Below are 24,935 nucleotides of genomic sequence, written 5' to 3'. Positions count from 1 at the left end.
AGCCACCCCCTGCTCCCTCCGCAGCCGCCGGTTCTCCTCTTGGAGCTTCTCCAGCTCCATCTCCAGTTCATGGAGCCTGGGGGGGTCAGCCTGCTGTGACCTCAGGTGGTTGTTCTCCTCCTCCATGCGGCTTATGCACTCCTCCAGCTCTATGTACTCACGGATCAGCTCCTGCTTGCTCATGTCCTGCAGGCTCTCCACGTGGTCCTTCATCATCAGGAACTGGGTGGTGGTGTAAGGGGCCACCGGTGGGCCCTTGGCGAACATCTCGGCCCGCATCTGGGACGCCCGCTGCGACTCCCTCTCCTCCAGTCGCTTCTTCTCCTCCCAGGTCCGCTGGTTATATGACTTCCAGGACCTCTTCTTCTTGAAGGGTGGCCGGCGGTGCCTCTTTCTGCCCAGCTCCCTCCAGGGCCCCTCCGGCTCAGGGCTGGAGCCCATGACCAGCTGACAATGGTGTTCCCTGTTGTCCGTAATAGCAGATTGTACCATGAGGGCTTCGTAAGGGGTGCCCAATGGTTCTTCCCGACCCCGCTCCTGGGGATCCCAAGCCGAGTCTACACAATGGGCTGCTGCTGGTGGGCGGTACCCAGGTTGAGACCAATTTGACCTGGTGTTGTCATTCATGGGGCAATTCTGCTTGAAGTGACCCAACTGTTTGCACCGGAAGCAGCGTTGTTCGTTGTCCTCCTGGCGTGGATAGCGAGGGCTAGATGTCACCGGTCTGTTAGGAGGTTGGTATCTAGCGGCTGGTGGGTGTGAGGGCGCCGTTGGTCGTGGAGGTTGTACCCGTGGTGTGACCTGGTTTGTCTTGCGAGTATCCGCATATTCATCCGCCAACTTCGCGGCCTCTGGTAGAGTCATGGGCCTGCGATCTCTCACCCAGTCTTTGACGTCCGTCTGGATGTGATTGTAAAATTGCTCCAGGAGCATTAGTTGCAAAATGTCCTCTGCGGTGATGGCCTGGCTGCTGTTAACCCAGTTAGAGGCCGACAGGGACAGCTGGCATGCCCATTCTGCGTAAGAGTCTTTCGTGGTTTTGCGTGAGTCCCTGAACTTCTGTCGGTGGGACTCTGGGGTTACTGCATAACGAGCCAGGAGCACTTCTTTAACCCGGGCGTAGCTATGGATATCCTGATCTGGCACGGTCCGGAAAGCATCAGAAGCTTTGCCTGACAGTTTGCCTGACAATATTGCAACCCACTCTCTTCTAGCTATTCGGTGCAGGTTACATTGTCGCTCAAAATCCGCCAGGTAGTTATCAATTTCACAGTCCTTTTCATCAAAAGCTTTAAAAGCGCTAAACGGAATCTTCCTTGCGTCTGCTGTGCTGTACTCACTGTTCGGAGAAGGTGCGGCTGCTTGTTGGACTGCTGCCAGTTTTAACTGTAGTTCTGCGTCCCTTATTTGTTTATCCTTCTGTAGTTCTGCGTCCCTTATTTCTTTAGCCTTCTGTAGTTCTGCGTCTCTTATTTGTTTAGCCTCCTCCGCTAACAGGTCCATCACTTTCAGCACCACATCCGGCGTTGGGTTCGGGCCGAACCACGCTAGCTTCTCTCTCATTAGCTTGTTGGCTGGCGATTCCTCCTCCTGAATCACTGGTGTCTCCATCTCTTGTACTGCTGGCGTTGCTGCAATCACGTCCTCCTGGTCTAGCTCCATTGATTCCGCTTTGATGACCCGCTTGGTTTTGTTGCTAGCAATCCTTCCAGTAGTTCTTCCAGTGTCTGCTTGGAATCCGGGTGTGAAGGAGAGCAGAAGGGAAGATCCCGCTGCTGCCAACCAATTTGTGACGGTATCGGTATGATATCCCCGCCAAGCATTCCCTCCTCTCCATACAAGAACATCACAGGATTCCCCACACATGAGTCAAGACTGGATGCTGGAACCAAGACCCTTTATTGACAAAAAAACTCAGCTTATATGTGGTTACAGCCTGTTAGGAACGCCCCCCTCACACCGTGGGGTTTCCCATACAGATTATAGGAGACAAGTCGGAGCCGACCATGCAGACACGTTTCTTTAGATAAAGACATCACTGGAGTTAATTAATACACTGAAGCAATCAGAATAATTAACATACTACTTCTCTAATCATTTGGCCTGATGATACAATACACATCTTTTAAGGGTAAACACAGATCTTCTTTACACAACACAATAGATCAATTAACCTTTAGAATAGTGAGGGGACATTAGCACGTCAATAACCGGTCAGAGCAATGAATCACACATGAAATTCCTTTCTACCTCTAACCCATATGGCTAGCAGGGAGCAGTACACTGAGACATATAGGCAAATGTATCACAGGGCCCTGGGGACCTTACAGGTGTAATGCAAAAAAAATACATTTAAAAAAAAATAATAATGGGAGGGGAGACACATGGGCCTGTAAGGGGCCCTGAGGACGATCGGGCCCCTTACAGGTGTAATGCAAAAAAAAATTATAAAAAAATAAATACAAAAAAATTAAAACGGAGGGGGGGCAGCCGGGCCTGTAAGGGGCTCTGGGGACCACCGGCCCCTTACAGGTGTAATGCCTGTACCCCCCTGATGGCGGCCCTGTCTGCCAGTGACCGGGACCCCCCCATCCTGGCAGATTTCTGCCCAGCGCCCCCTTCTGGAGTACTTCCGTTACTGCGGGCCTCAGGGCCACACCCCTGTGTAATGTATTCAGGTTGTCGGTAACTTACTGTTTCCTCTGCTCTCCATCTCTGAGAACAAAATTCCCAAAATCTTCTGAATGCCGTTGGACAGAGAATCTGGAACGGAAGAAGAACGCAGATTTGTGACGATCGATTCTATTCGACTTGTCGGTACGGTGATGAGTAGGCGAGAGCTGGAGTGATGGGGGGACAAAATCATGTGCTGGGAGGGGGGATTTCAGCGTTGGGGCGTATTTGTGCTGGGAGGGGGGATTTCAGCGGTAGGGGGTATTTGTGCTGGGAGGGGGGATTTCAGCGGTAGGGGGTATTTGTGCTGGGAGGGGGGATTTCAGCGGTAGGGGGTATTTGTGCTGGGAGGGGGGATTTCAGCGGTAGGGGGTATTTGTGTTGGGAGGGGGGATTTCAGCGGTAGGGGGTATTTGTGCTGGGAGGGGGGATTTCAGCGGTAGGGGGTATGTGTGCTGGGAGGGGGGATTTCAGCGGTGGGGGGTATTTGTGCTGGGAGGGGGGATTTCAGCGGTAGGGGATATTTGTGCTGGGAGGGGGGGATTTCAGCATTGGGGGGTATTTGTGCTGGGAGGGCGGATTTCAGCGGTAGGGGGTATTTGTGCTGGGAGGGGGGATTTCAGCGGTAGGGGGTATTTGTGCTGGGAGGGGGGGGTCTGGAATTGGGAGGAGAGGATCTGCGATCTAAGGGGAAATTTGAGGAGTCGAGGATTTGTGCTAGGGGGAAGGGACTTTTGGGGGAGGGACTTTTTTTGGGGGGGGCTTTGTACTGGGAGGGGGGAATCTGGAATAGGGAGAAGAGGATGACATAGGGGCCTGGGCAGCAGGGGGGGATCTGCACCCCGTGGGGTGTTTCGGGTGCCTCCTCCAGGCCCTATGGATCTCTGTAGGCCTTGCTCCTCATAAATTCCGATACCACCCAGCAGCAGTCAAGACATTTCAACAAACCACGCCCACTCCCAGCTAATTCCCGCCCCCTTTTTCTGGGTCTCGGAATTGGAACGATACAATTGGATGAAGGGGGGTTGGGTTTGTGTGATGCGGATATGAAACCGCCCCAGAGGAGTTTTCAGTTACCTGATACTTCATCGGATACGATCCGGTCCATGGAGGCCTTCACCTCCGTCACGTCGGCCGTCACTTTGGCCTCTGCAGGAAGAAGGAACCCAAATTTACTCCACTGATAAATTCCTCGGATCCCGGAATCATACCCCCCTTGTATCCAGTGCTGTGCCCCCCCTTCGTCTACTTGGTGGCCCACAGTGGCTCTCGCCTACTTGGCGGCCCACACTGGCTCTCGCCTACTTGGTGGCCCACAGTGGCTCTCGCCTACTTGGTGGCCCACAGTGGCTCTCGCCTACTTGGTGGCCCACAGTGGCTCTCGCCTACTTGGTGGCCCACACTGGCTCTCGTCTACTTGGTGGCCCACAGTGGCTCTCGTCTACTTGGTGGCCCACAGTGGCTCTCGCCTACTTGGTGGCCCACACTGGCTCTCGCCTACTTGGTGGCCCACACTGGATCTCGTCTACTTGGTGGCCCACAGTGGCTCTCGCCTACTTGGCGGCCCACAGTGGCTCTCGTCTACTTGGTGGCCCACAGTGGCTCTCGTCTACTTGGTGGCCCACAGTGGCTCTCGTCTACTTGGTGGCCCACAGTGGCTCTCGTCTACTTGGTGGCCCACAGTGGCTCTCGCCTACTTGGTGACCCACACTGGCTCTCGTCTACTTGGTGGCCCACACTGGCTCTCGTCTACTTGGTGGCCCACAGTGGCTCTCGCCTACTTGGTGGCCCACACTGGCTCTCGTCTACTTGGTGGCCCACAGTGGCTCTCGTCTACTTGGCGGCCCACAGTGGTTCTCGTCTACTTGGTGGCCCACACTGGCTCTCGTCTACTTGGTGGCCCACAGTGGCTCTCGCCTACTTGGCGGCCCACAGTGGCTCTCGTCTACTTGGCGGCCCACAGTGGCTCTCGTCTACTTGGTGGCCCACAGTGGTTCTCGTCTACTTGGTGGCCCACAGTGGCTCTCGTCTACTTGGTGGCCCACACTGGCTCTCGTCTACTTGGTGGCCCACAGTGGCTCTCGCCTACTTGGTGGCCCACACTGGCTCTCGCCTACTTGGTGGCCCACAGTGGCTCTCGTCTACTTCGTGGCCCACAGTGGCTCTCGTCTACTTGGTGGCCCACAGTGGCTCTCGTCTACTTTGTGCCCACAGTGGCTCTCGCCTACTTGGTGGCCCACACTGGCTCTCGCCTACTTGGTGGCCCACACTGTTATACCTGAAGGGTTTCACATGTACTGGCACTTTAAGGCTGGCTCCACCCAGCAGTGATGACAAGGGTCAAGGGGCATAGTAGCCATCTTAGAGAGACCACATGTAGAAAGCAGAGATATGTAATGTCCTGAGATGCATGTTCCAGTGTACAGCCTGTACTGAATAAACATCCATTGTACCAGCCCAGAGTCTTGTGTCTCTCACAACACAGAGGATATAACAGTGGCGACGAGGATGGGATTTACAAAGTGTCTATCAGTCTGAGAGAGAGACAAAGACATTGTGGATTGTCACCTGGATAAAAGCAATCACAGATCCCAGCAGGAAAATGTCATTAATCGGGACATTAAGTGAGTTTGGAGAACAGACATCCTGGAGTTCCTGGGTTGAGAGGCTGGAACAGTATTTCAGTGCAAATGACATCCCAGACAACAGGCAAGTAGCAGTGTTTCTGACAGTGGTTGGGGCCAAGACATATGACACTCTGAGGGATCTGCTTTCCCCTGTAAAACCAGCAGCTAAGACATTGGCAGAGCTGCTGACACTGCTAGAGGATCACTTCCAGCCTAAACCATTAGAGATTGCAGAAAGATTTCGCTTCTATCAGAGGCAGCAACAGACAGGTGAAGAGATTAAAGTTTATGTGCTCGCCCTTCGCAGACTAGCCTCGACCTGTTCTTTTGGGGACTACCTACCTACTGCACTGAGAGATAAGTTTGTCATGGGACTGAATTGTGAGTCAACACAAAAGAGACTGTTATCAGAGAAAGACCTTACCCTTACAAAGGCAATTGAGATAGCTTCAGTGATGGAAATGGCTGTGAAAGATACAGAGGAATTGAACCCCCAGAGCAGAAGGGAAGAGGTGAAGCAGGAAGTTTTCAGAACAGCAGTCAAGCCAACTGCTGCAAACTGGAAATACAGACCCCCACCAAGCCGGGAGTCAGCTTGCTACCGTTGTGGGAATACAGACCATGATTACAAAGTCTGCCGGTTTAAGGATCAGACCTGTCATAATTGTGGTAGGACCGGCCATCTGAAACGAGTTTGCCGTAGCAAGAAGGTGCGAGATAAACAACCTATGAACCCCAAGACGAAGTCATATATGGTGGGAAGATATACATCATCATCTGAGTCAGAGGATGAGCAAGTGCTCCACAGGTTAGACATACATCATATGCATTCAGCACCCTCCGCAATGACTGTAGATGTAACCGTTGAGGGAAAGAAACTCAGGATGGATGTAGACACAGGAGCAGCAGTTTCAGTTATCACCCAGAAACAATGGAGACAACTTCAGACCCGGAAAACTGTCCGCCCAACACCAATCAAACTGCAGACATACTCAAAACAGATACTCCACCCACTGGGTTACGCAAAAGTAAAGGTATTGTACAAGGGTCAGACAAAGAGACTGCCATTATATATCCTAGAAAATGGGGGACCCCCTCTATTCGGGAGAGACTGGATTGCTCACTTTGGTATGCCAGACATCGCCATAAGTCCCTGTAACACCGTTACCATTCCATTAGGAGATAATGAGGGATGGGTGGTGTCCCTGAAGCAGCGGTTCCCAAAGATTTTTGATGACCAGTTGGGAAAAATAAAGCATGACTGTGTGAGACTCAAGCTGAAACCCAACGCTCAGCCTAAGTTCTTCAAAGCTCGGACAGTACCTTTCGCACTCCGAGCAGGTGTGGAAGCAGAACTAAGTCGGCTGGAGGAACAAGGTGTCATCTCAAAGGTAGAGCACAGCGAGTGGGCATCACCAGTTGTACCGGTAAAGAAATCGAATGGGGACTTGCGCATTTGTGGCGATTTCCGCATGGCACTGAACTCTCAACTGGAAATAGACCAGTATCCCCTACCCAGAGTAGATGACATTTTTGCCTCTCTTGCAGGGGGTCAAAAGTTCACCAAGCTTGATCTCAAACAAGCATATTTACAGTTTGAGGTCCATCCTTCTTCCCGCAAGTTTCTGACCATCAACACCCACAAGGGACTGTATCAATATAATCGGATGGTGTTTGGGGTAGCCTCTGCCCCAGCCATTTGGCAACGAAAAATGGATGAGATTTTGGCGGACATTCCTTTCACTCAGTGCCTGCTAGATGACATGCTCATTACAGGACGGACCGACCGGGAACACAAGCAGAATGTGGAGCTTGTGTTGGCGAGACTCCAAGAACAGGGCCTGAAAGTGAACTTAGCAAAATGCCAATTCATGGTGCCTAAATTGGAGTTTTGTGGCCACCTTGTGGATGCAGAAGGTATACACACCACGGAAGCCAAGGTTGATGCTTTAGTCAAAGCTCCAGCCCCAACCAACGTCCAGCAGCTGCGATCATACCTTGGCTTGCTGAACTATTACCACAAATTCCTGCCAGATCTGGCACACACCTTGTTTCCGTTGAACAAGCTTTTGGAGAAACACTCCAGATGGGACTGGTCGGCTGCATGCCAACGTGCTTTTGAAGTTTCTAAGCGGAAGCTGTTGGCGTCACGCATGCTCGTGCACTATGACCTCCAGAAGCCTCTCACCTTGGCTTGTGATGCCTCACCCTATGGTCTGGGGGCGGTACTATCTCACATCTTACCAGATGGGTCAGAAAAACCAGTGGCATTTGCCTCCAGGTCTTTGACAAAAGCAGAAAGCAATTACTCACACATTGACAAAGAGGCTCTTGCGCTGATATGGGCAATTAAGAAGTTTCATCTTTACCTGTATGGTAGGGAATTCACCATACTGACGGACCATAAACCACTCCTTCAGATCTTTAGCCCTGACAAAGGCATCTCCCAGACTACTGCGGCCCGCCTCCAACGCTATGCCCTATTCTTGGGGGCATACAGCTACAAAATTCAGTATCGTGGTCATGATGCCAATGCTAATGCGGACGCTATATCCCGACTGACAGGGAGGTCCATGGACTCTTCTCCACCGGTCAAGAGTTGTCGTTACACCAGCCTGTCCTTCTTGTCTTCTGGGGAGATAGCAGCCCATACAAACAAGGATACCTTTCTGAAAACCATACTCTCCTGGGTACGTTCCGGTTGGCCTGCAACTGTCACACAGGAGTATGAACCTTATTTCCGTAGGCGTATGGAATTAACTGTGGCTGGCAACTGTGTTTTATGGGGAGACCGAGTGATCATTCCACAGACCCTCCGGAGACACATTCTGGACTTGCTACATACTGGTCATCCCGGGAACACACGTATGAAACAAAAGGCCAGAGGCTATGTGTGGTGGCCAAACCTAGACTCAGATATCACAACATATGTGAATGCTTGTGCTGGATGTGCACAAACGGCAAGAGACCCTCCTCGAGGGTGCGTCCAGCCCTGGACTTGGCCCACGGTTCCTTGGTTTCGCCTACACTTGGACTTTGCAGGCCCGATCAGAGGACACACCTTCTTGATCATAGTGGACGTCCATTCAAAGTGGCCTGAGGTAATTCCTGTTACTCAGCCAACGACTAAGGCAGCGGTTTCCATACTGTTACATCTCGCTGCTACGTTTGGATACCCCAGAGAGATCGTCACAGACAACGGTGCACAATTCACCAGTCAGGAGTTTCAGCGTTTCCTGACTGCCCACAACATCAAGCACAAGTTGACCGCACCTTACCACCCGGCTACAAATGGTCAAGCAGAGCGGTTTGTGCAGACTTTTAAACGCTATTTCAAAGCTACAGTGGCTGCAAGTAAACAACAGTCCCTGTCACCCCAGCAGCTGGACTCCTTCCTTTCTGCTTACAGAAACACACCACATGCAACCACTGGGAAAACTCCAGCAGAACTCCTTCTGGGGCGGCAGCCATGGACTGTTTTGGATATGCTCCGCCCTCAAACAGTCCAGGAACATGTACTACAGTCCCAAGACAAGATGGTCCAACACAATGAGCTCCCCCGATTCACAGCCCAACAAAAGGTATGGGCCCGATCTTATGGGGCTTCCAACACCCGTTGGCTTCCTGCTGTCATTGCAGAGACTTTGGGACCCAAGATGTACAAGGTCCGCCTGGAAGATGGTTCCATTTGCAGACGTCATGCGGACCAACTGCGTCCTCGTTCTCAACTGCCCGAATCCCTGATGCCGGCTGAACCACCAGTGTCTCAAGGATCTGCTCCCAGCGAATCAGGATGCACAGAGACTGATGATTGGGGGGACTCTGAACTTTTGAACTTGTCTCCAACAGAGCCCTCCAGCTCTGGTCCGGAGGTCTGTTTACCCTCTGAGCTGGGGGATCCCTTCTTGGCCCTGCCGGTACCCATTCCGGCCAGCACTGCTTCCTCCGGTCCCGAATCGCTGGATGCCCGGCCTCAGCGACACTGTCGCCCTCCTGACCGGTTTCAGTTGCAAGAGCGGTTACGAGACTTTCGACGGGGCCGACGGAAGTGATCCGATGACATATTAACCCCGCAAGCTTGAAGTCCCGTAATTCTCCTGTGTTTGGAGGACTGTTATTGGACAGTTATCAGTTAATGTTTGTGCCTGTTATTGTTTTGTTGTGTTTTTTTTTTTTTTTTTAGGGATGGATGGAAGGTGTTATACCTGAAGGGTTTCACATGTACTGGCACTTTAAGGCTGGCTCCACCCAGCAGGGATGACAAGGGTCAAGGGGCATAGTAGCCATCTTAGAGAGACCACATGTAGGAAGAGATAACCTGTAATGTCCTGAGATGCATGTTGCAGTGTACAGGCTGTACTGAATAAACATCCATTGTTCCAGACCAGAGTCTTGTGTCCCTCACAACACAGAGGATATAACACACACTGGCTCTCGCCTACTTGGTGGCCCACAGTGGCTCTCGTCTACTTGGTGGCCCACAGTGGCTCTCGTCTACTTGGTGGCCCACAGTGGCTCTCGCCTACTTGGTGGCCCACACTGGCTCTCGCCTACTTGGTGGCCCACAGTGGCTCTCGCCTACTTGGTGGCCCACAGTGGCTCTCGTCTACTTGGTGGCCCACAGTGGCTCTCATCTACTTGGTGGCCCACAGTGGCTCTCGCCTACTTGGTGGCTCTCGTCTACTTGGTGCCCACAGTGGCTCTCGCCTACTTGGTGGCCCACACTGGCTCTCGCCTACTTGGTGGCCCACACTGGCTCTCGTCTACTTGGTGGCCCACAGTGGCTCTCGCCTACTTGGTGGCCCACAGTGGCTCTCATCTACTTGGTGGCCCACAGTGGTTCTCGTCTACTTGGTGGCCCACAGTGGCTCTCGTCTACTTGGTGGCCCACAGTGGCTCTCGTCTACTTGGTGGCCCACAGTGGCTCTCGTCTACTTGGTGGCCCACACTGGCTCTCGTCTACTTGGCGGCCCACAGTGGCTCTCGTCTACTTGGTGGCCCACAGTGGCTCTCGTCTACTTGGCGGCCCACAGTGGCTCTCGTCTACTTGGTGGCCCACAGTGGCTCTCGCCTACTTGGTGGCCCACAGTGGCTCTCGCCTACTTGGTGGCCCACAGTGGCTCTCGCCTACTTGGTGGCCCACACTGGCTCTCGCCTACTTGGTGGCCCACACTGGCTCTCGCCTACTTGTTGGCCCACAGTGGCTCTCGTCTACTTGGTGCCCACAGTGGCTCTCGTCTACTTGGTGGCCCACAGTGGCTCTCGTCTACTTGGTGGCCCACAGTGGCTCTCGTCTACTTGGTGGCCCACAGTGGCTCTCGTCTACTTGGTGGCCCACAGTGGCTCTTGCCTACTTGGTGGCCCACAGTGGCTCTCGTCCACTTGGTGCCCACAGTGGCTCTCGCCTACTTGGTGCCCACAGTGGCTCTCACCTACTTGGTGGCCCACACTGGCTCTCGCCTACTTGGTGGCCCACAGTGGCTCTCGTCTACTTGGTGGCCCACAGTGGCTCTCGCCTACTTGGTGGCCCACAGTGGCTCTCGTCTACTTGGTAGCCCACACTGGCTCTCGCCTACTTGGTGGCCCACACTGGCTCTCGCCTACTTGGTGGCCCACAGTGGCTCTCGCCTACTTGGTGCCCACAGTGGCTCTCGCCTACTTGGTGGCCCACACTGGCTCTCGCCTACTTGGTGGCCCACACTGGCTCTCGCCTACTTGGTGGCCCACAGTGGCTCTCGTCTACTTGGTGGCCCACAGTGGCTCTCGTCTACTTGGTGGCCCACAGTAGCTCTTGTCTACTTGGTGCCCACAGTGGCTCTCGCCTACTTGGTGGCCCACAGTGGTTCTCGTCTACTTGGCGGCCCACAGTGGCTCTCGCCTACTTGGTGGCCCACACTGGCTCTCACCTACTTGGTGGCTCTCGCCTACTTGGTGGCCCACAGTGGCTCTCGCCTACTTGGTGGCCCACACTGGCTCTCGTCTACTTGGCGGCCCACAGTGGCTCTCGTCTACTTGGTGGCCCACAGTGGTTCTCGTCTACTTGGCGGCCCACAGTGGCTCTCGTCTACTTGGCGGCCCACAGTGGCTCTTGTCTACTTGGTGGCCCACAGTGGCTCTCACCTACTTGGTGGCCCACAGTGGCTCTCATCTACTTGGCGGCCCACAGTGGCTCTCGTCTACTTGGTGGCCCACAGTGGCTCTCGTCTACTTGGTGGCCCAAAGTGGCTCTCGTCTACTTGGTGGCCCACAGTGGCTCTCGTCTACTTGGTGGCCCACACTGGCTCTCGTCTACTTGGCGGCCCACAGTGGCTCTCGTCTACTTGGTGGCCCACAGTGGCTCTCGTCTACTTGGTGGCCCAAAGTGGCTCTCGTCTACTTGGTGGCCCACAGTGGCTCTCGTCTACTTGGTGGCCCACACTGGCTCTCGTCTACTTGGCGGCCCACAGTGGCTCTCGTCTACTTGGTGGCCCACACTGGCTCTCGTCTACTTGGCGGCCCACAGTGGCTCTCGTCTACTTGGTGGCCCACAGTGGCTCTCGCCTACTTGGTGGCCCACAGTGGCTCTCGCCTACTTGGTGGCCCACAGTGGCTCTCGCCTACTTGGTGGCCCACACTGGCTCTCGCCTACTTGGTGGCCCACACTGGCTCTCGCCTACTTGTTGGCCCACAGTGGCTCTCGTCTACTTGGTGCCCACAGTGGCTCTCGTCTACTTGGTGGCCCACAGTGGCTCTCGTCTACTTGGTGGCCCACGGTGGCTCTCGTCTACTTGGTGGACCACAGTGGCTTTCGTCTACTTGGTGACCCACAGTGGCTCTCGCCTACTTGGTGGCCCACAGTGGCTCTCGTCCACTTGGTGCCCACAGTGGCTCTCGCCTACTTGGTGCCCACAGTGGCTCTCGCCTACTTGGTGGCCCACACTGGCTCTCGCCTACTTGGTGGCCCACAGTGGCTCTCGTCTACTTGGTGGCCCACAGTGGCTCTCGCCTACTTGGTGGCCCACACTGGCTCTCGTCTACTTGGTAGCCCACACTGGCTCTCGCCTACTTGGTGGCCCACACTGGCTCTCGCCTACTTGGTGGCCCACAGTGGCTCTCGTCTACTTGGTGGCCCACAGTGGCTCTCGTCTACTTGGTGCCCACAGTGGCTCTCGCCTACTTGGTGGCCCACAGTGGTTCTTGTCTACTTGGCGGCCCACAGTGGCTCTCGCCTACTTGGTGGCCCACACTGGCTCTCGCCTACTTGGTGGCTCTCGCCTACTTGGTGGCCCACACTGGCTCTCGCCTACTTGGTGGCCCACACTGGCTCTCGTCTACTTGGCGGCCCACAGTGGCTCTCGTCTACTTGGCGGCCCACAGTGGTTCTCATCTACTTGGCGGCCCACAGTGGCTCTCGTCTACTTGGCGGCCCACAGTGGCTCTCGTCTACTTGGTGGCCCACAGTGGCTCTCGCCTACTTGGTGGCCCACAGTGGCTCTCGTCTACTTGGCGGCCCACAGTGGCTCTCGTCTACTTGGTGGCCCACAGTGGCTCTCGCCTACTTGGCGGCCCACAGTGGTTCTCGTCTACTTGGCGGCCCACAGTGGCTCTCGTCTACTTGGCGGCCCACAGTGGCTCTCGTCTACTTGGTGGCCCACAGTGGCTCTCGTCTACTTGGTGGCCCACAGTGGCTCTCGTCTACTTGGTATTCGTATTTTCAGTGGACAAAGCGTAGGACTTTTGTCCGAAGGGACATTGGCCGTGAACTTGTCTTGCATACAAACGACACACAATTGTTGGCCAACAAAAGACGTGTTTTTTCAGCTCTTTAGCGCCACCCTTTGGACACCTTCTGCTAATGTTGTGTTTGGTGAGCATTGCTTCCGAGCATGCGTGTTTGTACTTGTGTACACACGATCGGGAAAATCCGAGCACAGGCAATTGTTGTCGGAAAATTTTAAAGCCAACATCTGCCCGCAGAAAATCCGACAAACAATCGTTCAATTGAGCGTACAAACGGTCGGATTTTCCGACAATTGTCCTCACGCAATTCCGGTCAGAAAATCCGATCGTGTGTACGAGGCTATAGATGGATTTAGTTGGACAAGGACTCTATTAATTGGTTGGAACTGTTTAATTTGCCTAACCTGAAATCTACCAATAAAGATGTGGCACCCCGGTGTTTCGGCAAGGTTGGTAACAAATTTCGTTTTATGCTGGGTGGTCATTAACCCGGCTAATTCCGTAGTTGTACCCACTGATTTTCTGCCCTAAGCCTGGACCCGGTGCAATTCTCTCTTCTGCCAATGGGTGGCACTGCTGCCATTGGCATTAGAATGACAAGACCACAGTGAGTTCAGGTTGTGAATAGACTACAGAGGCGGCTCTTTAATTAGGCAGTCACCAAAGGCCTCGCACTCCCAGGGGCCTCACGGCTGCCTAATTTGCCTGACGGACGAAGGGGAGAGCCTAGCTTTGGGAAGAATGATGTCACTGCCTACGGATGTGCGGGGGCCGATATTCTCATGCCAGGACTCTGCACGGGCTGACTGGTTGATGAAGCCCCGATAGACATCATTTCTCAGCCAATCATATTTGTGGCTAAGCATGCTGGGAGAGTCTGTTTAAGGAGGAGGAGTCAGGTGATCTGTGTTCTTTTTAGCCCCAGGCTGAGGCCTGGGGGGTTGCACATGAAGCAGCAGTGGAAGGTTAGGCCTAGCCACGTGTCTAGAGGCTCAGCCCAAGGGGAGCCTGATCGTTGCAGAGGTTCAGCCGGATGGTGAAGCGAGTGTTGCCGGAGGTGAAGGAGAAGCTGTTGCCACAACCTCTCCCATTACCAGAGGCAGGTGAGAACCAGAGGTCAGAGATAAGGGGGACAGAGTCACTAGTAAGGGGCAACTACTCCTGTAATCAGAGACCAGGATTGTGAAATCTGTAGAAGTACCAGAGCAGACCTTTTCACTTGCCGGGGACGGTGAACAAGTTGGGAAAGCTTCAGGGTTCAAGTCAGGGACCCAGCGGGTGAGCGTGGGTGACACTTTAAGAGCATTCAGCAGGTTAGCTGAGAGCCAAGCCAGGACCCCAGCGGGTGAGCGTGGGTGACACTGGAAGGGGATTCAGCGGGTTAGCTGAGAGCGAAGTCAGGGACCCAGCGGGTGAGCGTGGGTGACACTGGAAGAGGATTCAGTGGATTAGCTGAGAGCCAAGTCAGGGCCCCAGTGGGTGAGCGTGGGCGACACTGGAAGAGGATTCAGTGGATTAGCTGAGAGCCAAGTCAGGGCCCCAGCGGGTGAGCGTGGGCGACACTGGAAGAGGATTCAGTGGATTAGCTGAGAGCCAAGTCAGGGCCCCAGCGGGTGAGCGTGGGCGACACTGGAAGAGGATTCAGCGGGTTAGCTGAGAGCCAAGCCAGGGACCCAGTGGGTGAGTGTGGGCGACACTGGAAGAGGATTCATTGGGTTAGCTGAGAGCCAAGTCAGGGCCCCAGCGTGGGCAGCACTTGAAGAGGATTCAGCGGGTTAGCTGAGAGCGAAGTCAGGGACCCAGCGGGTGAGCGTGGGCGACACTGGAAGAGGATACAGCGGGTTAGCTGAGAGCCAAGCCAGGGACCCAGCGGGTGAGCGTGGGTGACACTGGAAGAGGATACAGCGGGTTAGCTGAGAGCCAAGTCAGGGACCCAGCGGGTGAGCGTGGGTGACACTGGAAAAGGATTCAGTGGGTTAGCTGAGAGCCAAGCCAGGGACCCAGTGGGTGAGCGTGGGTGACACTGGAAGAGGATTCAGTGGGTTAGCTGAGTGCCAAGCCAGGGACCCAGCGGGTGAGCGTGGGCGACACTGGAAGAGGATTCAGTGGTTAGCTGAGAGTGAAGTCAGGGACCCAGTGGGTGAGCGTGGGTGACACTGGAAGAGGATTCAGCGGGTTAGCTGAGAGCCAAGCCAGGGACCCAGCGGGTGAGCGTGGGCGACACTGGAAGAGGATACAGCAGGTTAGCTGAGAGCCAAGCCAGGGACCCAGCGGGTGAGCGTGGGTGACACTGGAAGAGGATACAGCGGGTTAGCTGAGAGCCAAGCCAGGGACCCAGCGGGTGAGCGTGGGTGACACTGGAAGAGGATTCAGCGGGTTAGCTGAGAGCGAAGTCAGGGACCCAGCGGGTGAGCGTGGGTGACACTGGAAGAGGATACAGCGGGTTAGCTGAGAGCCAAGCCAGGGACCCAGCGGGTGAGCGTGGGCGACACTGGAAGAGGATACAGCGGGTTAGCTGAGAGCCAAGCCAGGGACCCAGCGGGTGAGCGTGGGTGACACTGGAAGAGGATACAGCGGGTTAGCTGAGAGCCAAGCCAGGGACCCAGCGGGTGAGCGTGGGTGACACTGGAAGAGGATTCAGCGGGTTAGCCGAGAGCCAAGTCAGGGCCCCAGCGGGTGAGCGTGGGCGACACTGGAAGAGGATTCAGTGGGTTAGCTGAGAGCCAAGCCAGGGACCCAGCGGGTGAGCGTGGGTGACACTGGAAGAGGATTCAGTGGGTTAGCTGAGAGCCAAGCCAGGGCCCCAGCAGGTGAGCGTGGGCAACACTGGAAGAGGATTCAGTGGGTTAGCTGAGAGCCAAGCCAGGGTCCCAGCGGGTGAGCGTGGGCGACACTGGAAGAGGATTCAGTGGGTTAGCTGAGAGCCAAGCCAGGGACCCAGCGGGTGAGCATGGGTGACACTGGAAGGGGATTCAGCGGGTTAGCTGAGAGCCAAGTCAGGGCCCCAGTGGGTGAGCGTGGGTGACACTGGAAGAGGATACAGCGGGTTAGCTGAGAGCCAAGTCAGGGCCCCAGTGGGTGAGCGTGGGTGACACTGGAAAAGGATTCAGCGGGTTAGCTGAGAGCCAAGTCAGGGACCCAGCGGGTGAGCGTGGGCGACACTGGAAAAGGATTCAGTGGGTTAGCTGAGAACAAAGCCAGGGACCCAGCGGGTGAGCGTGGGCGACACTTGAAGAGGATTCAGCGGGTTAGCTGAGAGCCAAGCCAGGGCCCCAGCGGGTGAGCGTGGGTGACACTTGGAGTGTACAGCGAGTTAGCTCAGGGGAACCAACGGGTGGCTGGGATCTGAAGCTCTGGTGAGAAGATTGGGAGCTCAGTGAGAGAAGATCCAGCAGGAGGCTGTGAGATGGAGGCCAGGGGTCCTACACAACGGGGACACCAAGTCTGGAACGTGTAGAGATCTGTGTTGAAGTCAACCTACAAGTTCAGTTGCCATAGGAGACCGCAGTTCTACAAATACAGTCATGCCACCAGCTTAAAGGCCCTCAACCTGTACCGCAGTCTGCCTATTCTGTCTGCCAATTGCTATTGCATCTGCCTAAAGGGTGTCCGGGCCCCTAACCCTCCCTCCCCCAGTTCTTGTTAAGTGACAATAAATCCCTTTCGTTCGCATTCAAAAAGTGACTGGCGCCCAATCATTCTATCTTGCATTACACGCACCATGCATAGTAACCAATTCTACAGAGGAGGATCTCAGTTCTCCCTGACCCTGAAGGTCACATTGGCTCTCTGGGGGCCGGGGCCCTTGTTACAAAAACTATTGGGAGCTAAATGGAGACATTACCCAGAAAGATACCTTGACAAATAGTTATAGGGTTGCCACCTCATCCCTTTAGAACTGAACACATATGAGTTACTCGGGTTCTGTGGCTGATAAAGGTGGTAATTAATCTCACTTGGTGCCTCATCTGCAGGAAATTATCCTCGGATCCTGTGTGATTAGTATGTGTTCGGGTTTAAAGGGACGAGGAGACAACCCTAGGCAGCGGGTCGGTATTCACCTCCATGAAGGCCAATGTTGGGTCAGCATGATGCTCATCGACACCAAACAGCAGACGGTGACGTCACCAGGGCATGCGCTCTGAAGGATCTGCATACCCGTGCGGTTCCCTCAGAGCATGCGTGGGAGTGACCTCATCGCGGCTCGGCCATTCGTTTGGCCACATCCTGCGGACCCGGAAGGGAAGACCGAGTGAAGATGGAAGTCTCTGCAGAGGTGACAGCGCAACCCCTGGAGGGCTTCATTTCAAGGTAAGTGCTAGAATGCCCCGCGCTTCCTTCCACCTGAGTGCTGAGAGTCAGCGGGGGAGGGACTCACGTGTGATGATGATGGTGAGGAAGAAGACGGTGAGGAGGAATCCAAGTAAGAGAGTCAGTGGGGAGCAGTTCAGTCCGGAGAGAGGATGAGGGATCCATTTCTTTACGAGGAGTCCTGAAGGGGGACAAAGAGGACAATTAAATTCACTGATGACCAAGATCACATGACTTACTGAGGATCGAGATCACATGACTTACTGAGAATGGAGATCACATGACTTACTAAGGATCGAGATCACATGACTTACTGAGGATCGAGATCACATGACTTACTGAGGATCGAGATCACATGACTTACTGAGGATCGAGATCACATGACTTACTGAGGATCGAGATCACATGACTTACTGAGGATCGAGATCACATGACTTACTGAGGACGGAGATCACATGACTTACTGAGGATCGAGATCACATGACTTACAGAGGATCGAGATCACATGACTTACAGAGGATCAAGATCACATGACTTACTGAGGATCGAGATCACATGACTTACTGAGGACCGAGATCACATGACTTACTGAGGATCGAGATCACATGACTTACTGAGGATTGAGATCACATGACTTACTGAGGATCGAGATCTCATGACTTACTGAGGATCGAGATCACATGACTTACTGAGGACTGAGATCACATGACTTACTGAGGATCGAGATCACATGACTTACTGAGGACCAAGATCACATGACTTACTGAGGACTGAGATCACATGACTTACTGAGGATCGAGATCACATGACTTACTGAGGATCGAGATCACATGACTTACTGAGGATTGAGATCACATGACTTACTAAGGATCGAGATCACATGACTTACTAAGGATCAAGATCACATGACTTACTGAGGACGGAGATCACATAACTTACTGAGGACGGAGATCACATGATTTACCGAGGACCGAGATCACATGACTTACTGAGGATCGAGATCACATGACTTACTGAGGATCGAGATCACATGACTTACTGAGGATCGAGATCACATGACTTACTGAGGATCGAGATCACATGACTTACTGAGGATCGAGATCACATGACTTACTGAGGATCGAGATCACACAACTTACTGAGGACGGAGATCACATGACTTACTGAGGATCGAGATCACATGACTTACTGAGGATCGAGATCACATGACTTACTGAGGATCGAGATCACACAACTTACTGAGGACGGAGATCACATGACTTACTGAGGATCGAGATCACATGACTTACTGAGGACCGAGATCACATGACTTACTGAGGATCGAGATCACATGACTTACTGAGGATCGAGATCACATGACTTACTGAAGATCGAGATCACATGATTTACTGAGGACTGAGATCACATGACTCACTGAGGATCGAGATCACATGACTTACTGAGGATGGAGATCACATGACTTACTGAGGATCGAGATCACATGACTTACTAAGGATCCAGATCACATGACTTACTGAGGATCGAGATCACATGACTTACTAAGGATCGAGATCACATGACTTACTGAGGATCGAGATCCCATGACTTACTAAGGATCGAGATCACATGACTTACTGAGGATGGAGATCACATGACTTACTGAGGATGGAGATCACATGACTTACTGAGGATCGAAATCACATGACTTACTGAGGATCGAGATCACATGACTTACTGAGGATTGAGATCACATGACTTACTAAGGATCGAGATCACATGACTTACTAAGGACTGAGATCACATGACTTACTGAGGACTGAGATCACATGACTTACTGAGGATCGAGATCACATGACTTACTGAGGATTGAGATCACATGACTTACTAAGGATCGAGATCACATGACTTACTAAGGACTGAGATCACATGACTTACTGAGGACTGAGATCACATGACTTACTGAGGACCGAGATCACATGACTTACTGAGGATCGAGATCACATGACTTACTGAGGACCGAGATCACATGACTTACTGAGGATCGAGATCACATGACTTACTGAGGATCGAGATCACATGACTTACTGAGGATCGAGATCACATGACTTACTGAGGATCGAGATCACATGACTTACTAAGGATGGAGATCACATGACTTACTAAGGATCGAGATCACATGACTTACTGAGGATCGAAATCACATGACTTACTGAGGATCGAGATCACATGACTTACTGAGGATCGAGATCACATGACTTACTGAGGATCAAGATCACATGACTTACTGAGGACTGAGATCACACGACTTACTGAGGATCGAGATCACATGACTTACTGAGGATCGAGATTACATGACTTACTGAGGATCGAGATCACATGACTTACTGAGGATCGAGATCACATGACTTACTGAGGATCGAGATCACATGACTTACTGAGGACTGAGATCACATGACCTACTGAGGACTGAGATCACATGACTTACTGAGGATCGAGATCACATGACTTACTGAGGACGGAGATCACATGACTTACTGAGGATGGAGATCACATGACTTACTGAGGATCGAGATCACATGACTTACTGAAGATCGAGATCACATGACTTACTGAGGATCGAGATCACATGACTTACTGAGGATCGAGATCACATGACTTACTGAGGATGGAGATCACATGACTTACTAAGGATGGAGATCACATGACTTACTAAGGATCGAGATCACATGACTTACTGAGGATCGAAATCACATGACTTACTGAGGATCGAGATCACATGACTTACTGAGGACTGAGATCACATGACTAACTGAGGATGGAGATCACATGACTTACTGAGGACGGAGATCACATGACTTACTGAGGATGGAGATCACATGACTTACTGAGGACTGAGATCACATGACTTACTGAGGACTGAGATCACATGACTTACTGAGGACTGAGATCACATGACTTACTGAGGATCGAGATCACATGACTTACTGAGGACTGAGATCACATGATTTACTGAGGATCGAGATCACATGACTTACTGAGGACTGAGATCACATGATTTACTGAGGATCGAGATCACATGACTTACTGAGGACAGAGATCACATGACTTACTGAGGACAGAGATCACATGACTCCATTACTGACTGAGATTTATGAGAAAGAACAATCCAACCAATACTGAGATCACCCCTCCCCCACCTACGCCCATCCACACTGCACAGTGTCCTGTAATTCTCGGTCTCTGATTGGTTGTCTCCTCCATGATCTGTACCTTGTGGGATCCAGCTGTGTGCCGCGGCTCCATCTCTGGGGGTCCCGTCCTCGTGGAGTCCCTGCAAGTCGTCATATTTCACCGACATGACCTGGAAGAGGAGAAGGCGGGGATTATCCTCATTTCATATTATATGAGGGGGCGGGGATTATCCTTATTTCATATTATATGAGGGGGCGGGGATTATCCTCATTTCATATTATATGAGGAGGGCGGGATGTGGGGGCGGGGATTATCCTCATTTCATATTATATGAGGAGGGCGGGGATTATCCTCATTTCATATTATATGAGGGGGCGGGGATTATCCTCATTTCATATTATATGAGGGGGCGGGGATTATCCTCATTTCATATTATATGAGGGGGCGGGGATTATCCTCATTTCATATTATATGAGGGGGGCGGGGATTATCCTCATTTCATATTATATGAGGGGGCGCGGATTATCCTCATTTCATATTATATGAGGGGGCGGGGATTATCCTCATTTCATATTATATGAGGGGGCGGGGATTATCCTCATTTCATATTATATGAGGGGGGCGGGGATTATCCTCATTTCATATTATATGAGGGGGCGCGGATTATCCTCATTTCATATTATATGAGGGGGCGGGGATTATCCTCATTTCATATTATATGAGGGGGGCGGGGATTATCCTCATTTCATATTATATGAGGGGGCGCGGATTATCCTCATTTCATATTATAAGAGGGGGGCGGGGTCTGTGTTTACAAGTGGTGATCAATAATAATAAAAAATACGGAATATCCTGTATGGGGGATCAATAGATCAATAAATATGGTGAATTCTGTATACAGGAGCCGGAAATGGAACGTTTCCTATCTCCGTCCATCATTACACCCTCAGTGAGCATGTTCCTTCTCTATGCTCCTCCCCCTCTATTGCCCGATGTAGCTCCTCCCCCTATATTGCCCCATGTAGCTCCTCCCCCTCTATTGCCCCATGTAGCTCCTCCCCCTCTATTGCCCCATGTAGCCCCTCCCCCTCTCAGCTTCCTATTGTAGAGGGATCGCCTGGTTCCTCCTATCAGTACTGTGCACATTCACCTTTATATCCTCAGGTAGCCCCTCCCCCTCTACTGTCTGGTGTGTCTCCTCCCCCTCCCATTGCTGTACACAGGCTGTAAAATAAATGCCCCCCCCCCCAGGAGATGAAAGTTGTGGTCCTTCCCCTCCTACAGCACACAGAAAATGAGGTGTCTCCCCTTCCCCCATATATACACACCCAGGGAGGGGGAGACAGGAGTGTGTAATGTACAGAGTGCAGGGGTCAGGAGTGTGTAATGTACAGAGTACAGGGGTCAGGAGTGTGTAATGTACAGAGTACAGGGGTCAGGAGTGTGTAATGTACAGAGTACAGGGGTCAGGAGTGTGTAATGTACAGAGTACAGGGGTCAGGAGTGTGTAATGTACAGAGTACAGGGGTCAGGGGTGTGTGATGTACAGAGTACAGGGGTCAGGAGTGTGTAATGTACAGAGTACAGGGGTCAGGAGTGTGTAATGTACAGAGTACAGGGTTCAGGAGTGTGTAATGTACAGAGTACAGGGGTCAGGAGTGTGTAATGTACAGAGTGCAGGGGTCAGGAGTGTGTAATGTACAGAGTACAGGGGTCTGGAGTGTGTAATGTGCAGAGTACAGGGGTCAGGAGTGTGTAATGTACAGAGTATAGGGGACAGGAGTGTGTAATGTACAGAGTACAGGGGTCAGGAGTGTGTAATGTACAGAGTACAGGGGTCAGGAGTGTGTAATGTACAGAGTACAGGGGTCAGGAGTGTGTAATGTACAGGGGTCAGGAGTGTGTAATGTACAGAGTACAGGGGACAGGAGTGTGTAATGTACAGAGTACAGGGGTCAGGAGTGTGTAATGTACAGAGTACAGGGGACAGGAGTGTGTAATGTACAGAGTACAGGGGACAGGAGTATGTAATGTACAGAGTACAGGGGTCAGGAGTGTGTGATGTACAGAGTACAGGGGTCAGGAGTGTGTGATGTACAGAGTACAGGGGACAGGAGTGTGTGATGTACAGAGTACAGGGGACAGGAGTGTGTAATGTACAGAGTACAGGGGACAGGAGTGTGTAATGTACAGAGTACAGGGGACAGGAGTATGTAATGTACAGAGTACAGGGGTCAGGGGTGTGTAATGTACAGAGTACAGGGGTCAGGAGTGTGTAATGTACAGAGTACAGGGGACAGGAGTGTGTAATGTACAGAGTACAGGGGACAGGAGTGTGTAATGTACAGAGTACAGGGGTCAGGAGTGTGTAATGTACAGAGTACAGGGGTCAGGAGTGTGTAATGTACAGAGTACAGGGGTCAGGAGTGTGTAATGTACAGAGTACAGGGGTCAGGAGTGTGTAATGTACAGAGTACAGGGGTCAGGAGTGTGTAATGTACAGAGTACAGGGGTCAGGGGTGTGTAATGTACAGAGTACAGGGGTCAGGAGTGTGTAATGTACAGAGTACAGGGGGTCAGGAGTGTGTAATGTACAGAGTACAGGGGGTCAGGAGTGTGTAATGTACAGAGTACAGGGGTCAGGAGTGTGTAATGTACAGAGTACAGGGGTCAGGAGTGTGTAATGTACAGAGTACAGGGGTCAGGAGTGTGTAATGTACAGAGTACAGGGGTCAGGGGTGTGTAATGTACAGAGTACAGGGGTCAGGAGTGTGTAATGTACAGAGTACAGGGGTCAGGAGTGTGTAATGTACAGAGTACAGGGGTCAGGAGTGTGTAATGTACAGAGTACAGGGGGTCAGGAGTGTGTAATGTACAGAGTGCAGGGGTCAGGAGTGTGTAATGTACAGAGTACAGGGGTCAGGAGTGTGTAATGTACAGAGTACAGGGGTCAGGAGTGTGTAATGTACAGAGTACAGGGGACAGGAGTGTGTAATGTACAGAGTACAGGGGACAGGAGTGTGTAATGTACAGAGTACAGGGGACAGGAGTGTGTAATGTACAGAGTACAGGGGACAGGAGTGTGTAATGTACAGAGTACAGGGGTCAGGAGTGTGTAATGTACAGAGTACAGGGGACAGGAGTGTGTAATGTACAGAGTACAGGGGACAGGAGTGTGTAATGTACAGAGTACAGGGGTCAGGAGTGTGTAATGTACAGAGTACAGGGGACAGGAGTGTGTAATGTACAGAGTACAGGGGTCAGGAGTGTGTAATGTACAGAGTACAGGGGTCAGGAGTGTGTAATGTACAGAGTGCAGGGGTCAGGAGTGTGTAATGTACAGAGTACAGGGGTCAGGAGTGTGTAATGTACAGAGTACAGGGGTCAGGAGTGTGTAATGTACAGAGTACAGGGGACAGGAGTGTGTAATGTACAGAGTACAGGGGGTCAGGAGTGTGTAATGTACAGAGTACAGGGGACAGGAGTGTGTAATGTACAGAGTACAGGGGACAGGAGTGTGTAATGTACAGAGTACAGGGGTCAGGAGTGTGTAATGTACAGAGTACAGGGGTCAGGAGTGTGTAATGTACAGAGTACAGGGGTCAGGAGTGTGTAATGTACAGAGTGCAGGGGCCAGGAGTGTGTAATGTACAGAGTACAGGGGTCAGGAGTGTGTAATGTACAGAGTACAGGGGTCAGGAGTGTGTAATGTACAGAGTACAGGGGTCAGGAGTGTGTAATGTACAGAGTGCAGGGGTCAGGAGTGTGTAATGTACAGAGTGCAGGGGTCAGGAGTACAAAGTGCACCTGTCACCACCTGTGTATGATGTCACACAGGGGGGCCAATGAAAAGAAAGAAGGAAGGAAGGAATTGCCCACCTGGCAGTGTCCCGGCGGTGAGGATCCGGCAGGTTTGGAGTTCTCTGGTCCTAATAGAAGAATTTTCGGTTTGCTTCTGTTTTTGCTCTCAGTGTCACCTCCCCCTCCCCTCCCCCCTCCCCCTTCCTATCATCCTTTCCAGAAACCATTTCCTCATCACCGAGGAGAGATGTGTGAGGAGCCCCTCCCCCCTCCCGTGTCACAACACCAGGAATATTCCCGTACTCTACAATATATAACAATATTCTGACCGGAACTTCCACCCGGACTACACAGCAACACCAAAGCTACACCTCCCTCAGCCAGACCCTGGGTCACCATCACCACCCCTGGTCCCTGGACCCACCTTCCTCTCCTAGGAGCCCAGGACCTCCGGCACTGTGAAACCCATCCCTACACTCCCTGCCAGGGCTACACCTTCCCTAGTACGCCCCCTGTGCCACTATCACCACCCCTGGCCCCTGGACCCACCTTCCTCTCCTAGGAGCCCAGGACCTCCGGCACTGTGAAACCCATCCCTACACTCCATACCAGGGCTATACCTTCCCTAGTATG

At 52.5% G+C, this 24,935-nt stretch overlaps 1 protein-coding gene across 1 annotated transcript in view; it reads right to left on the bottom strand.

Moving 5' to 3' along the window:
- LOC120933846 (asialoglycoprotein receptor 1-like) overlaps positions 1–24,464 on the bottom strand; it is a 36,928-nt gene extending 12,464 nt beyond the window's left edge. Inside the window, exons 1-5 of the mRNA XM_040347255.1 lie at positions 24,381–24,464; positions 20,580–20,670; positions 17,398–17,511; positions 3,751–3,822; positions 2,695–2,763 (exon numbers count right to left, since the gene is read on the bottom strand). Coding sequence (XP_040203189.1) covers positions 2,695–2,763; positions 3,751–3,822; positions 17,398–17,511; positions 20,580–20,667 — 343 coding nt within the window. The 5' untranslated portion in view covers positions 20,668–20,670; positions 24,381–24,464. The remainder of the gene's footprint in view (positions 1–2,694; positions 2,764–3,750; positions 3,823–17,397; positions 17,512–20,579; positions 20,671–24,380) is intronic.
- Positions 24,465–24,935: the final 471 nt, after the last annotated feature.

The sequence above is a fragment of the Rana temporaria genome, chromosome 3, assembly GCF_905171775.1.
Source record: "Rana temporaria chromosome 3, aRanTem1.1, whole genome shotgun sequence".
In the NCBI taxonomy this organism is placed as follows: domain Eukaryota; kingdom Metazoa; phylum Chordata; class Amphibia; order Anura; family Ranidae; genus Rana; species Rana temporaria.
Note: the sequence above shows the minus strand (reverse complement) of the source record. Positions and strands in the feature narration are given on the sequence as shown.